The sequence below is a fragment of the Anopheles cruzii genome, chromosome 3, assembly GCF_943734635.1.
Source record: "Anopheles cruzii chromosome 3, idAnoCruzAS_RS32_06, whole genome shotgun sequence".
Lineage (NCBI taxonomy): Eukaryota > Metazoa > Arthropoda > Insecta > Diptera > Culicidae > Anopheles > Anopheles cruzii.
The window spans coordinates 68,412,678-68,427,850 of NC_069145.1; the positions used below are offsets into that span (position 1 = coordinate 68,412,678).

Below are 15,173 nucleotides of genomic sequence, written 5' to 3' on the forward strand. Positions count from 1 at the left end.
AGAGAGAGAGAGAGAGAGACTGGCCGCATATTTAGTGGGGAAGAAGGTGAGTTCGACAAAGAAAGGCGATCGCTCGGAGCAGCAGCAGTGGCGCATGATGGGGGTTCTTCCCATTTCTGAGGCCCCCTCCGCCCCAATCCCCTCTCCAGGGGTCGTAAAAACAGGAAAGAACACACTTAATAGAGGAAAACACAAAATTAACACAAACCGAAGGCGAAGGAAGCTCCAGAGATAGAGACCACTCTCTGTGTGTGCGGGGGGGAACGGGTGGAAAAAAGGCTCTCAACGGTCGGAAGGCGAATCCGGCTGGCATTCCACAGGTCGGCTGCCAGCCCACCTTCCCCACCACAACCTCGTGTTGGGGTCCATTTCATGCGCGACCCAAGAAAGACCCAAAAGAGGGCACCAATTTCCGTTCCCCAAAAATGGCTTGGACTCGGGAGTGGACAAAGAGCGGGGATGTCGCAGAGAGAAAGAGAGGCCGTTTATTATGGCGCGTCATGGCGCTCGGCTTAATCACGCGCTCTCTCTCTTTCTTTCTTAAAACCGGAAAGCAACCGCCACAGGACAATCTGATCCTCGTCGGTTGCGGTGCGCCTTGTTTTTTACGCGCCCGGAGGGACTTCCTCTCGTGCATTCCTTTTGCCCAGCCCGAGCGATCCGAGATTTTGCCGAGTCTTCTTCCGCGCCGAGCCATGGAATGTGGGTCCGGCTCCGGCTCCTTCCCGTTCCTTCTTGGTTCTGTGTATCCGCTTTCCACCCGTCACCCATCTGTCATATTCACTCGGAACCGGACCACAGAGAGAGAGAACTGAAACCGTGGGCCAAAGTATGATCATTCTGCTTCGCCGTTGTAACTCCTTCTTCCATCCGGTTTGGGAGGGGGGCAACATACCTCACCACCCCACAGGGCCATAAGTATTGAGCACCACCCTCCGGTCACCCACCGGATGAGGGCCGGTCAGGCTAAGATTGCATTGCATCGTTCCATTCTGCCGAGGTCTGCGAGTGTTGGGAACGGACGGAGCCCACTGTGAGAGATGACATCAGGTCAGGTGGAGGACTCGACGTCCCGTCCGTTCCCGATGACCTGCCCCGCCGCCCCACCATCTGTTCCCGTGTGTGTGGGAAACTGTTGCGCCTGCTGCGTCCGCTGAAAAGGAACTGAGATTCGCAGCGAGCAGAAGGATGCGCTCCTGCAGAGAGTGTGTGTGTGTGTGTCTGGCCCCGAGGAGACCGCAGCGATGGCGCACGATGGCCGTCGCCGTCGCCTGCAGGCAGGAAGATCAACATTAATACTCACTTCCTGATCGTGGTTCCCGTGCTGCGATTGCTCCCGCTGCGCGCGCGCCTGCGTGCATCTCGATCAGGCCCTGAGGAACTGCTGTGTGTGTGTGTGTGTGCAGGGCAGAGAATGGGGCAATCAGCGGGAAAGAAAAACGGAACGGACGGAATAATCGCGCGCCCTCCGTCTCCACTTGTTGCGATTGTTGGTCGCGCGAAGATTGCGCGATCTTCTTGCGCGCGTCGCATACACACACAGGCCGCAGGAAGGACGACACACACAGGGTGGGAGGCCCTCTCTAGGGTTATGAGCGATGAACTTGTTGTGTTGTGCGACCGCGCGCGGGTTTTTATTAATAGACCTTCTTCCTGTGTGCGCGCGAACGCGCTAAGTTCTGTTGTTCCTCCACCGGGGAGGGAAGGGAAGGTTGTGAGGCGGGGACGGTGGATTGTGTTGGCCGATGACGGGCGATGTTTATTATTTCCGTTAAACCAAATACATCTCGGACCAAGCCGCTGCCCCAGCGCACACAGGGATCGGATCGGATCGTATCAATATTTTCCCAATTCTGCTTGAGCAATACCCCCCCCCCGGGGGACGCGAGAAGGAGTATTTCCGGCGAAAAAACGACCACACCAGACCGACCAGATATTCAGATCTTGGGCACGTGGCGTGACGCGGTTTCGAAAGTATTGCGGAAAAACCCCCCAAAACCTGGCTCACTCCGCGCTCAGGACGCGACCGGAAGGAGCGAATTAAATTTGAAATTCCAATGCGTCGCACGCGGTGATCGATGACACAGCGTGACTTGCTTCGGAACTCTCGTTCTCTCTCGCTCTTTCTGATGAAACCGATTCCTTAGAGTATTCGCGTCGCAATCGCGTCGGGTGATCCGAATCGGTGACGCAGTTGAGTTTGGGTCCATCAACAACTTGCCATTCTGTTTGTATCCTGCTGCAGCCCTCATCTAGCACCTCCCATACCGATAGTTCCGGAGGCCTGACCTGATCTGTGATCGTCGCAGGCAAAAGAAGCGTGTCGCGATTCAGGTTCACCCTCGGGTGATGAGTAAGTGGGAATTTAGATGTTGTTTTTCACTGCGACGAGTCTAAGAGCCATGAGCCGCCAATCTAAGGCCATTTGAATGCAACAACAAACGTTACTAACGGTTGAAGATATTTTAGCAAACATAAACTGAAACTCCGGATCCACAAAACTAGAGACAATAATTGTTGCTCCTCGTACCGCGGACACCGAAGGATGCTGGGGTATGCATGGGGCGCCTGATCGTTGCACTTGCTGGACGGGCTTGCCGGGGTTGGTCGCCCAACACCAACTCAACAAACACGGGGCGGGCACCACCGACTTCTTCTCGTGTCGCGCGGTCGGGTCGCGCTGTGTTTAAAAAGCAATGATGAGAAAAATAATTAACGGGAGGAAGATAGTGCTGCTGCGAACGCGCGCGGGCACGGACAACGAGAAAAGGAGGTCTACACACACACACGGCACACACGGACACACACAGGAAATGGGATGAAGCCAAGGCACACACAACACAACGCAAAGCGGCGCGGCTGCTTAGGCCCGGGGTCGACCTCTTTCGAGCGAGACACGAGCGATCATCGTCATCATCATCGTCGTCGTCTTCGGTCGGTCGGTGAAGCGAGAACCGATCGCCGGCACGGAGGCGGCGGCACTACTCCTTTTCTCTCTTCCCCAGCTCTCTTGCTCTTCCCCTCTCTGTCTCCGGGGGTTTGTCCCGGACTCCCGGAGCTGGTGTTCTTCTGAAAGGAAACAAGATCTCGGCCCGGCCGGAGATCGGGACAAAGAACGAACGAGCGAACGAAAGAAGAAGACGCGCAGAGAGAGAAATATTTTTATCCCTCCAACAGAGAGAAGAAGCAGGAAAAAAATCAATTTCCGCTGAAAACCTGAACTAGCGGATGTTATTTGAATACATTCTCCGGCCGGCCCGCGCCGCGTCACGCCGCGCCTCTTGGGTCAACCGCTTTCCGTCGATGGATGGCTCCCCGCGAGCGATGGGTTCTTGGCCAGCATCCTCCTCATCATCATCATCGTTGTAGACGAGTCGGCCCGTCGCTGGCCGTCAATTTCTCTTGCCACGGCCCCAGCCCCGTTGGTGGAATCGTAGCGGAACGGAACGGGGCACGGACAGAGAAAGAGAGGGATGTGAGAAGAATCTCACCCAGTAACAGCCCACCGCCCGCCCGCCCGGCGGGGCTTTCGTTCGGCTGGAGGCGGATGTTGAGCATCTTAAGAAGCCCCCGCCAGCCCACGATCCTCGCTCCAATCGTTTTCTCCTTTTGACCCTTCCCTATATAATTGTGCTGGCCTGGCTTTTGTGGCCCAACCGAGAGAGGGTGAGAGGGAGAGACTGTCATTATGCTGGGTGATCATATTTACGATCCGGCCGGCGGCCCTCTGGTGGCCGGCTCCGAAGCCTCCGTCGTACTCACGTCAACTCGTGTCCTCATGTGACTAACCTGTGCCCCCTTCTCTCTCCGCTTTGCAGATACCAACGCGTAGTCCTAGCGTGTCTAGCGTAGTCATCGCCCGGCACGACAAATCCGCCATAATTCGCGAACGACGGGACGCACCGGCAGTGCTCGCTTCGCACCCGGAGTTCGGAGAGCAACACCACCAGCACCAGCTTCTGCACCACCAGCACCGCGCATTTGCCGCCATGAAGCTGCTACCGATCCCGCTGTCGCCGCTGAATGCGCCGCCACCGCTCGGGCTGTGGAACTCGGAGCTCCTGTGGCGCTACCCGCCAGCGCCGCCCAGTCCGCTGGCCGACCTGAAGACGCAGCTGCCGCCGCAGCTCAACACGGACCCGCGCATCTGGGGCCGGGACGAGGTGGTTGTGTTTCTGCGCTTCTGCGAGCGCGAGTTCGACCTGCCCAAGTTCGACCTGGACCTGTTCCAGATGAACGGCAAGGCGCTGTGCGTGCTGACCAAGAACGATCTCGCCGAGCGCAGCCCGGGCGCGGGCGACGTGCTCCACAACGTGCTGCAGATGCTGATCCGCGACGCGCAAACCCTGCACCGGCACCTCCCGAGCAGCCCGGTCACGCCGACCGGCCGCTACCCGCTGTCGCCCCACAGCCACCCGCCGACTCCGAACTGGAGTGCGCTGGCGCCGCCCGACAGCCCGTTCTTCCACAGCTCGCACCTGCAGCAGTTCATGGCCGCGTCCAACTCCGTCACCCTCAGCCCGGCCCCGTCGATCGACTCGCAGGCCGGAAGCCCCCCGTCGCAGAGCCACGGTGAGGCGAACGTCTTTCAGAAGTCCTCCTCGTCGTCCGTCTCTTCGACGGCCTCATCCAGTGGCGGCGGCGGCGGCGGAGGCCCCGGGAGCAGCAATGGCAACGGAAATGGTTCGGCAGGGGGAAGTGCTGCCGTGGGGAATGGGACCGCCAGTGGCAGCAGTCACATCAGCAGCAGCAGCAGTAGCACTAGCAGCGCCGCCAGCAGCACCGCCAGCAATCAGTCCGATTCCGACGAAGATAACGGCGGCGGAGCCGGTGGTGCCGGAGGAGCGACTGCTACCTCGTCCAGCGCGGCCGGTGGCAGTGGAGGAGGCACCAGCACTGGGACCAGCAATGGGTTCCACCCGCTGCCACTGACCCACCCGGACAGCAAGCTGCCCCTGCTGGGCACCCACCAACCGCAGCAGAGCCCCCCGCTGACCCCGATCTCCAAGGAAACGCAGCACCTCGGCCAGTTGCAGCTGCTCGACACGAAGACGCTCCAGTACCCGGTGTCCTCGCTGCTGAACGGAACCTCCACGTCGTCCTCGACCACGTCGCCATCATCCGGCGGCGGCAGCGCATCGGCGTCCGTCCGCGACAACGGCTCCGTGTCGTCACAGAACGCCGCCGCCGCAGCCGTGGCCGCCGCCGTGCTCAGCCTGAAGGGGGCCGCCGGCGCCCTCGGGTCCCCACCGGCCACCGGTGCCTGCTCATCGCCCAACGGCCTGTCGGGCGGATCGGGCGCCGGCTTCCTGCCCGTCAAGCGCGAGTTCTTCCCGGACAACCCCGAACCCAACACGAGTAAGTACCCGCGAGTGTGGATTGCGTGCATTCCTTCGCTTTCTTACGCACACACACACACGTACACCGGTGTTTGTGATCACACACGCACACACACACACACACACACACACAAACACGCATTACCACAAACGGGGTCTCCCTGGTGCCAAGACTCCTTTCCCGGTTCAAAGCTACTAAGCCGCGTGAAAGGAGGAACGCGACACCGCGGGGACACCACATTAACATCGTCCATCACACACACATAGCCACACACAACACACATTTAGTGCAAAAACAACTGAAACAAAAAAAGAAACATTTTAATACAACAACCGGGAATACCGCCCTTCTTCTCCTGCCTTCTCTTCTTCCATCGTGTGCCCCACGTGTTCGCTTCACGCAACCTCCACCACCACCCGACCTTCCCTTTCCTCCTGCCCACCCATCCGACCTCTGGTCCACACACACCGGGTCACAGTTTCGTCCGGTTCGCTTTCAGACGGCCGCCTGCTGTGGGACTTCTTGCAGCAGCTGCTGAACGATCCGAGCCAGCGGTACGGGGGCTACATTGCGTGGAAGTGCCGCGACACGGGCGTCTTCAAGATCGTCGACCCGGCCGGCCTGGCCAAGCTGTGGGGCAAGCAGAAGAACCACCTCTCGATGAACTACGACAAGATGTCGCGCGCCCTGCGCTACTACTACCGCGTCAACATACTGCGCAAGGTGCAGGGAGAGCGCCACTGTTACCAGTAAGTATCCGGCACATGGCACCCCTTCGGAGGCAAGATACTAAATCTCTGTTCTCTGCGCAGATTCCTCCGCAATCCGACCGAGCTGAAGAGCATCAAGAACATTTCGTTGCTCCGGCAGACGATGGCCGCGAGTCAGGCGGCGGCAGCAGCCGCCGCCGCAGCAGCGGCCGCCTCCGGTGGCGGCGCTAGTGGCAGTGTCGTCGGCAATGGCACCGGTGGTAACAGTTCGGCCGCTGCCGCCAGCTCACTCATGTCGCTGCTACCGAACGGAGCGAACATTCACCACCTGGCGGTGGCTGCGGCTGCGGCCGCCGCTTCGCAGAACGCCGCTGCCGCTGCCGCCGCAGCCGCAGGGGGACCCCTCTCACCGTCGGCGTCCTCCTCGGCGTCCTCATCGCCATCGGCCCTGCACCAGCACCACCACCACCACCAGCAACAGCAGCAGCAGCAGCTTTCGCATCACCTGCACCATCGCGCCAACATCAAGATGGAAACCGATCTCGACGATCTGAAGCCGACTGATCTCAGCACCAACAACGATCGGAAGTTTAGCTACGGAAGCTCCGCGGTCAACGGCACCGATTGCTACCCGTGAGTTGCTACGCTGCGCGCACTTTTGGGGTCAGCTTCTGTATTGAACGGGGTTCCTATTCTCTCTTTCGCCGCACGCAGACTGATCCGGAATGCAAACGGTCTGACGACGATTCAGTTGCTGCGGCAACAGCAACAGTCGGACGCCGGGTCACCGCCGTCCTCGCCGACGCCGCTCTCGATCAACTCGCAGTCCCTCCACACGATCAGCAGCAATCTGCACCAGCTGCACCAGCAGCAGCTCCAGGCGCAGGCGGCAGCGGCGGCGATTGCGGCCGCAGCCGATGCGCGCCAGCAGCAGGACGACCAGGACAACCACCACCACCAACACCATCCGCTTCACCACCAGCACCAGCATCACCAGCACCGGAATGGTGGCACCACGAGCAGCCGGAGCAGCAGCACGAGCGGCAGCAGCGAACACGATCACCACCGGGGAGCGGGCGGTGCCGGTGGTGGAGGCGCCGATCGCGACCGGGACACGCCGTCGCCGGCCAACAGTGATGCCTCGCATCCTTCGTCGTCGGTGGCGGTGGCGTCCTCGGCACCACAGCACCATCACCACATGCACATCAAAAGCGACGACGACAGCATGATGCCGACGGATCTGAGCAAACCCGAGCCAATGTACTACAAGTGAAGCCCCGTCGGAGTGAACGGCTTTTGCCACACACACACGCGCGGACGGCACACTCCGCGAGTCCGTGAGATTAATTACGTGTTCTGCTTCGGGCTGCTGCACTAACGGGAAGCGAAAAACGACGATCCCCAGCCGGGTTGAGCCGGGAACCCCCCACACACAATGCAGCTACAAAGTGCAAACGCGGTGCACTGCAATGATAAGAGTTTGGAAAGCAGTCAAATGCAAGCGAGAAAGAGAGAGAGAGAGAAAAACTATGTGCCAATCGGATTTGTTTTACCAACCCGTTTTTTATCGCTTTCAGAGTTTATTCGGAGAAAGGGAAGGGAGAGAAGAATATGAAAAAACATAAGAAAGAAGCTAAAAAATGGTGAAAAAGAGAAAACACACAAAAGAGAGGGATGACGGTGGCTATATGTGAGGCAGAAAGGGGACTGAAGCTGTAAAGTAGTATAAAAAACACAAAAACTTCTCTCAAAAACATGCAAACAAAAAACACACAAAAGGGATATTTGAGATACGCAAACGGCAATGCTGTGCGGGGAGCGACGCAACGCCCCCCGGCCAACGGGGCCGGCAGCCGCGCAGGGATGTAGATTGGTAGTGTTATTTTCTTCTTCTTTTCTAATATTAACGGCACGTGGCCCCACGATCCGCGACCCACCCGCGCGACATACACACTTTCACGATCACCCGTCACGCCACGCATCTTTATTGGATCCATTGTACAGCTCTAGTGTTTAGTTGTAGGAAATTGGACTTTGCTTTTTCCTGCAAATCATTTTTGTTAGTTAAATTGTTAACCCGGCCCTCCCGCTCGGGATGCGTGTTGGTGTGTATGCTGCGGCTGTTGTGTGGCTGGCGTATGATCGATCACCGTAGTTCCCGTCCCGGTACGCTTCGAACGCGCGACGTGTTGGCAGACGGTTTGGCGTCACGGCGTGCGGCGTGTAGAAAGTATAAATTCTAAGAACAGTACAACTAAAATGACCAAGAGAATGACCGCGAAGGGAGACGATGTGCGAGGCACACGGCGCCATCCTGGTGAACGTAGGCGTATTCCTCTACGGGATACTACGCTCTAGGGACGACGACGAGATAACGGGGGAACCAACCAATCAATCACTCGATCGCACGATCACTGTTGTTACTCACTAGCGAACGGTAAATAGACAAACAAGGGCACCGTTTGGCGCGGAAGTGAACGAGATTTGTTTTCCACCATTTTCCGGGACTACTTTTTTATATTTTCGTTTGGTTTTTCATCATTCGTTTTTGGTCTTAGGTTTGTAGTGTATACTAAGTTGTATGTGTTGCTCTAATAGTGATAAGCGCGTAGAGAGAGGGTAGTGCGAGTTTACGTGTAGTCTGTACCTTCGAAAACGAGAAAAAAACCACTCCAATTGGCTTCCATTAGGCAGAGGATATGTGAAATCCGTAGAAAGTATGGGGAACAGGGATACGATGCCACACCCCAGCAGCGCACACGCGATCGACGAACGACGCATGGTCGCGCGGGGCGCGTGTGGTGACGATTACAAATTATGTTTGATTAAGCTTAAGGCGCCGTAAATTTTATTGTGATTAAGAGAGTGACAGAGAGAGAGACAAGCCAAGGGACTCCTAGCTGCGACGCGGCACGAAAGTGGGAAGCGTTGCCACTACCAGCAATGAATATCATGTGGTGTGCCCAGGAGGGGACGATCGCCCATTCAGCGTGAGAGAAACAAATGAGTAATGTGAACGCAAAAATGATCGTTGATAAGCCTGAGACCCTCCTCCTGAGACTCCGCATGCGTTCGGAATTCATGTTTTCGGCATTAGGTTAGTGTTTTTTTAGTAGCAGAATTGTGTGTTTGGCTTTCTGTCTTTTATAAGGGGCGCAGCCTTCTAAGGGTCATTTCAAGAGTCGAGATCTTCCTTATTATGTTTTGTCTTTTAATTCTCCATATTGTATATTGACTCCACACACAGACACACACCCCTAGGATACGCGGAACTATAACACACAGTAGTTTTCGGCCAAGTTTTCCCCTCACTTTTTTGTTGTAAATATAGTAAACGCTTTAGTTAATTGGATATACTACATCCTGGTTTGTGTGTGTTTTGTTTTGATTGGCTGAAGGTGCCCTAGTGTCCCAACAAGATCGCCCGGCGTCGGACGAGGCGAACTCATCATCCGAAATCAGAGAAATGCTACAAAGGAAGGAAGTATATTGTGTATCGTTATATCGTTTGTGCTATAAACTGTAAGGCATGCATGCCAAACCGAGGCCCAGAATCAAACACAACAAAGAACACACAGTTCAAAAATTAAATGATAAGAAATGAATAAAAATGGATCAAATCAAAATATTTTGGTCGTCGTGTTTCATCGTCACATTCGTCACATTTAAATCCGCTATCGCCCTCGATCTTCATCACCACGCGAAAGAAATCGATCCTATCCGACGGTTCGACTTTCGACGGTCCTGCGTCGTTGTGAGAAAATATAATAGGAGACCATGCCTTGCGAAGGTAGCTCAAAATCGAAAGAGTACCGTTAGGCGCTACTAGTGGCGGTAGTTTCTTGCTATGCGTACAGCCTTTAACCTTCAACCTTCAGGTATATTAAAAGGTTTGAAAGGCACTGATATTTTAAAAGGTAAACAATAAGTAAGCCTGTTGCAAAAAGAGTAATTTTATTTATTTGAGTCATTGGTAGTATTTTCAGTTTTCAATATCGAAGCGTTTACTGTAGCGTTTTCTTAAAAACACTTCACAGACAGCTGTCAAGTGATTTTGAGGCTAGGGCTCTGTTTGTAAACAAAGCTAATTCAAACTCCAGACAGATTGGGAAGGGTTTCGGCGCTCCGCGAAAGATGTCGCAAAACTGTTGCCGCATCTGCTTGGGGACTAATCCGCGGCCAGAGTCCCTTCAATCGCTCTTTACCACCCATCATGAGCGATTTTTGGCGACACTTTTCACCGAACTGTGCGGGATTGTGGTTAGTAGTCTGAAGCCGCAGGGCCCGAGGACGAAGCTAAAGTAACGTTGCTTTCCCCTTTCCACGCTCACGTTTTAGGTGGAAGTGAACGACGATTTACCGAAAGTGGTGTGCACCGTGTGCGTGGAGAGCCTCGGAAAGGCACACGAACTGCGGCAGCGTTGCATCGACTCCGATAAGCTGCTCCGGCAGATTGCACACGGTTCGGTAGCTAGGAAGCAGAAAGAAGCGGCTCCCGAGTACGTTCCGAGTCCGAAACAAACCGAGGACCGTGCGAACGACGATGACGAGGCGATGGATGCCTTTTCGCAGAACATGTACACGGTCGGTGCACACTCGATGATGCTGCTCGGGGGCAACGGTGGTGTTGACAGTGGCTCGATGCCGGACTACAATCCGGAAGCTACGAACCTCACCCAGGAGCAGCGGCTTCCGAAGGGGTTCGTCGAGTTGCTGAACTCTACATCGGCGCGATCGCGTGTCAGCGAGACAGCGCAAGGTTGCTGCGGGTGTGAGTTGTCCTTCCAAACGGAAGCCGCCCTACAGGAACACTCGCTTGTGGCGCACTACAGCGAACGCATCGTTTGCGATGCCCGGCCGTACGAGTGTCCCGTTTGCTACAAACGATTCGTCGATGGTCCGTCACTGGCGGTGCACGGGCTTTCTCGCACCCTTTGTCACCGGTGCCGCTATTGCGAGAAGCGTTTCAACGATCGGCGTCAGCTGCAGCTGCACGAAAAGTATCACCGGCGGAAGTACGTGTCCGTTAGTGCAGAGCAGACGGCAAGCGAGTGTGGCATTTGTGGACAATCGTTTCGGTGCCGGGCGAGCTTGAAGGCACACATCCGACGGCTTCACACAACGGAGCCGCACGCCGAGCAACTGATCTACAAGTGTGGCCAGTGTGAGCGCAGGTTTGCGCGGCGGACGCATCTACGATCGCACGAAATTTCACACTCCGATGCGACACCGCACGGTTGTGGCGTGTGTGGGTTGAAGTTTAAGCGAAAGCAGCATCTGGTGGCTCACCGGAAGATTCATGACGGCACCGAGCGGACCTACAAGTGCCGGCACTGTGGTGCCGGTTTCGTCCACCAATCGACCCGGGCCTACCACGAGATCAGCAAGCACACCGGGGCCTATCCGTTTTCGTGCTGGGTCTGTGGGAAGCACTTTTTCCGCAAGCCTATGTTTGACAAGCACATGGCCCGACACGGTCAGGAATGAGCGATATATTGTGTGCGGCCCAGCCGCTTCCGATGTCCAGTTTAGCTGGTCGACTGTAAATATAGCCTTAAGATCTACCAGTATGAGCCACTTGCACAAGCAATTTTTGTTGTACGGTAAAGGTCAAGTCAAAGATTCTTTGCTTAGATGCCCAATAAATGATGCAGCACATAAATGTAGCAAATCGAAACGATAATTAAAAAAAGCTGATTATAAAGTTACGAAGATGTTACCGTCGTACCGCGGCCGAAATATTTAATGAAAACAATCATGCCTTAACTCGATCAAACTAGAGCTAGATTATCCTGGCGCAACCGTTCCATCGCTCGCGGCATTCGGGCAGACATTTCGGATGTGCTTTCGCAGGAGCCCCGATTCCAAAAAGGCCTTGCCACACTCGGAACATACGTACGGCCGCTCGCCCGTGTGACGCCGCTCGTGAATCGCCAACTGGCGCTTCCGGATGAACGCAGTCTCGCAGTAGCTACATTTGTGTGGCCGCTCCATCGTGTGGCTCGACATCTCGTGCCGCCGTCGGTCCGACACGTTCACGTACCACTTGTCGCAGCCCTCCGTCCGGCACTTGTACGGCTTCTCGCCCGTGTGCGTCCGCAAATGGATGTTGAGTGTATCGCGCGTTTTAAACTTCTTCGGGCACGACTGGCACTGGTGCGTCGCTTCGCCGTGCTTGAGCTGTACGTGGCGTTTCAGATTTTCCAGCCGTGCAAACCGTTCCTGGCACACGTCGCACTCTAGCTTGCGCGGCTGGTGACACTTTTGGTGCGAGCGGAGCGCCGTGAACGAGGAGAACGTTTTGTCGCACTCATCGCACGAGTAAGGCCGCTCCCCGGTGTGTGTCCGCTCGTGTGCCAGCAGCACGGTGCGGGATCGCTTCTTGACGCCACAGACCGAGCAAACGCAATCCTGCGGGCCCTGCAACGCTTGGTGCCTTTTGAGCGCCGTCTGGTGCTTCAGCCGCAAACCGCAAACATCACACTCGACCATACCCGCGCCGCTTCCGGCTTTTGTGGCGGCGTTCTCTTCTTCCTGCTCGGGTACGGTGCGTTTGTTTTTGGCCAGCGCTTCCGAGTGGATGTCGCGAACGTGTTCATACAGCTCAACGAGATCCGTGAAGGACTTCTTGCACTGCTCGAAGCAACAATAGCGCAGCCGGTCGAACTTTATGGCACTGTTTTGAAGCGGACAAAGGCGCATCGTCGACAGGACCTGGCTGTGGATCGCACTGCGCTGGTGAAGCTCCATTCGCCGATGGTATGCGGTATCGAACGAGCACAACTTGCAGTAGTACTGCAAGACAGTGCGCGTCCGAGCGCCCGTCGGTGTGTCTACCATTCCCATGGCCGTATGATTATCGAGCTGCGATTGGCGAGAGAAACGACGGCCACACACATCGCATCCGAAGGGATGCGTACGCCTCGATCGTTTGGGATCGCTCGCTTCAGGTGGATGCGACGCACGGACGTGGTCAGTGAGCTCCTCCTCGTCGGTAAACTGCTGCCCGCATCCGCAGCACCGCACACCGGGCATTTTGACGGAGTAGTAGCGATCTTCAATATTCTCATACGGTAGGTTAAAGTGCGCAGCGTGCTTTTGCGTGTGCACCATATGCGACAGCATACGCTTTTCGCTCTCCATCGCGGTTTTGCAGAGCGTGCAGAAGTAGAACTGCCGTTGCCGCCGCATGCGCAAGTGGCAATGGTAAACGACCGGGAACTTGAACTGTTTCCCGCAGTACTCGCAGGTGTATCGATGACTAGTGGACGACGAATCCTCTTTCGGCTCTTTGGGCGTCGTTTGCTGCTGGCGTTTGTTGCGCTTCTTGAGATGCTGCTCGAGTTGGTGAGTAGTTTCGAAAAACTGGGCACAGCAGCAGCACCGGTGCTGCTTTAACTCTACGATCATATAGCCATCCTTCTTCGATACGATCCGCAGATACTTTTCCGGTATTTGATACATTTCTTTCCGCAGCAGCGTTTTGGACTGCTGCCAATTTGGCCCCTGTTTTGCCACCCGTGTCTTGTCGCGATCTGTGTCCTCCTCGTCACCGTACTCGCCATCGTCGTGTTCGTCATCTTCTTCCTTCGCGTCCACCTCGATGTATTCTTCGGTCTGGGACGATTCGTCGTCCGGCGCGAACTCGATTGAGTACACTTCACCTAACGTTTCGGCCACACTGTCCTCATCTATCCGGTCCCCATCGTCTTCCATCGTTTGCCCCGGCGGCGGTGACTGCAACTCGATCCGGATTTCACTCACTTTGTCATTCGTCTCCATCGACGAGACCTCCGCTACATGAGACTCAAGATGATCGAACAGCTCCGCTTGCTGAGTGAAGAGACTGTTGCAAATGAGGCACTGGTACTGCAGGGAGGTTTCTTTTCGCTGCCCGTCCGCGTCCGCCCGGTGGCGTTCCAGTGCTTTTGCGCTCGTGAACGTCTGATAGCAGACGGTGCATTGCTCCGGCGGATACTTCGAGCACTGCTGCCGGCTCCGATGGCAACGGATGGAATGTACCTGTAGGTCGTCTTCGCTTTCGAAAGTCATGGTGCAGCCGCAGCATGGAATGAACTCGGAATCCACCTGGACGTAGTGAACGTCTTCGCGCCATGGAGCGCTTTGCTTTGTGGTGGGGCATTCTGCAGTTTCTGATAATGCAACGGTTGGCTGTGGGTCGTTGCATGACTCTCGCTTTGAAAGATCCTCGTTGATCTCCAGTTCCGTACTGTGCTTCTCGAAAATCTCTTCCACTTCCCAAGGGAGCTCCTGCTCGGTGCACCCCATTTGCTCTTCGGCTTCTTCTTCGAGTGTTTCCACATAATACTCTTCGGTTGGCGTTCTGCAATAAACCAGGGGATCAGTTCACACTTTTGACCGCCAAGTTTGGCTTGCTTACTGTGTTGCGTCGAGTGATGCGCGTAACCGGGCGTCCGTTTCAATGCACTGTTGGCGCAGCTCGAACGCCAGCCGTAGCCGCTCGAGGCAATCTAAGCAAATGTTTTGTGGCAATCGCCGATCACTGGTCACCTGGATGCCTGTGATCGCCTCGATCTTTTCGGCGATCGATATCTGTTCCTGGACGAGCTGCACCGAGATGAGATCGTCGTCGTCCGGATTGTTGCATATCCGACAGACTTTGCGGACAGTCTTAAATACATTGCTTCCATCCACTAAACCCAAACCACCACCACCCCAAAGGATTGAAAATTGATCGTTTTTACCACCAGAAGCAAGAACTTGCATTTCCATTCTTTTATTTTTAACAAATGAAAACAAATTAAATGCTTGTGGTTCTCACGTTTATACTCGCGAGTTGTGGGTCACTCACGTTTATACTTGTGGCTTCGGGTGCTGTAAGTTTTTTCGAATTGAACGTTGAATTGTTGGGCTTTTCTTTTTATCACGCTTTTATCATGGTTCGATATTGTGTTCGTAGGTTAGCATTTCCGCGGTACAATCTGGGAAATGAAGATGAAACTCTATTGAGTTAATTTAAATCTTGTGCTGCTGAACTGCTGAGTATCTGTCAAAATCAAATGTTTACAATAAGAAGAAGATGAAAAACAAGATGAACTCAAAACGTCAAGAATAAGAAAAAGGAAAGAAGACAATCAATGT

At 55.2% G+C, this 15,173-nt stretch overlaps 3 protein-coding genes and 1 long non-coding RNA gene across 4 annotated transcripts in view; 3 read left to right on the forward strand and 1 right to left on the reverse strand.

Moving 5' to 3' along the window:
* Positions 1–3,911, forward strand: part of LOC128274387 (uncharacterized) — a 30,484-nt gene extending 26,573 nt beyond the window's left edge. Inside the window, exon 3 of the long non-coding RNA XR_008269301.1 lies at positions 3,819–3,911. This is a non-coding gene — a long non-coding RNA (uncharacterized LOC128274387). The remainder of the gene's footprint in view (positions 1–3,818) is intronic.
* A 78-nt stretch (positions 3,912–3,989) lies between these two features.
* On the forward strand, positions 3,990–9,618 carry LOC128271381 (ets DNA-binding protein pokkuri). Its single transcript, XM_053008873.1, has 4 exons — positions 3,990–5,358; positions 5,819–6,089; positions 6,153–6,683; positions 6,765–9,618. Exons 1-4 carry the CDS (start codon positions 3,990–3,992, stop codon positions 7,321–7,323), a joined length of 2,730 nt encoding a protein of 909 aa, XP_052864833.1. The 3' UTR covers positions 7,324–9,618.
* Positions 9,619–10,180: 562 nt separating this feature from the next.
* On the forward strand, positions 10,181–11,537 carry LOC128270849 (zinc finger protein 226-like). The gene is made up of 2 exons (XM_053008275.1): positions 10,181–10,310; positions 10,389–11,537. Exons 1-2 carry the CDS (start codon positions 10,185–10,187, stop codon positions 11,535–11,537), a joined length of 1,275 nt encoding a protein of 424 aa, XP_052864235.1. The 5' UTR covers positions 10,181–10,184.
* Positions 11,538–11,837: 300 nt separating this feature from the next.
* Positions 11,838–14,102, reverse strand: LOC128270850 (zinc finger protein 878-like). The gene has a single exon (XM_053008276.1). The coding sequence runs from the start codon at positions 14,100–14,102 to the stop codon at positions 11,838–11,840; it is 2,265 nt and encodes a 754-aa protein (XP_052864236.1).
* Positions 14,103–15,173: the final 1,071 nt, after the last annotated feature.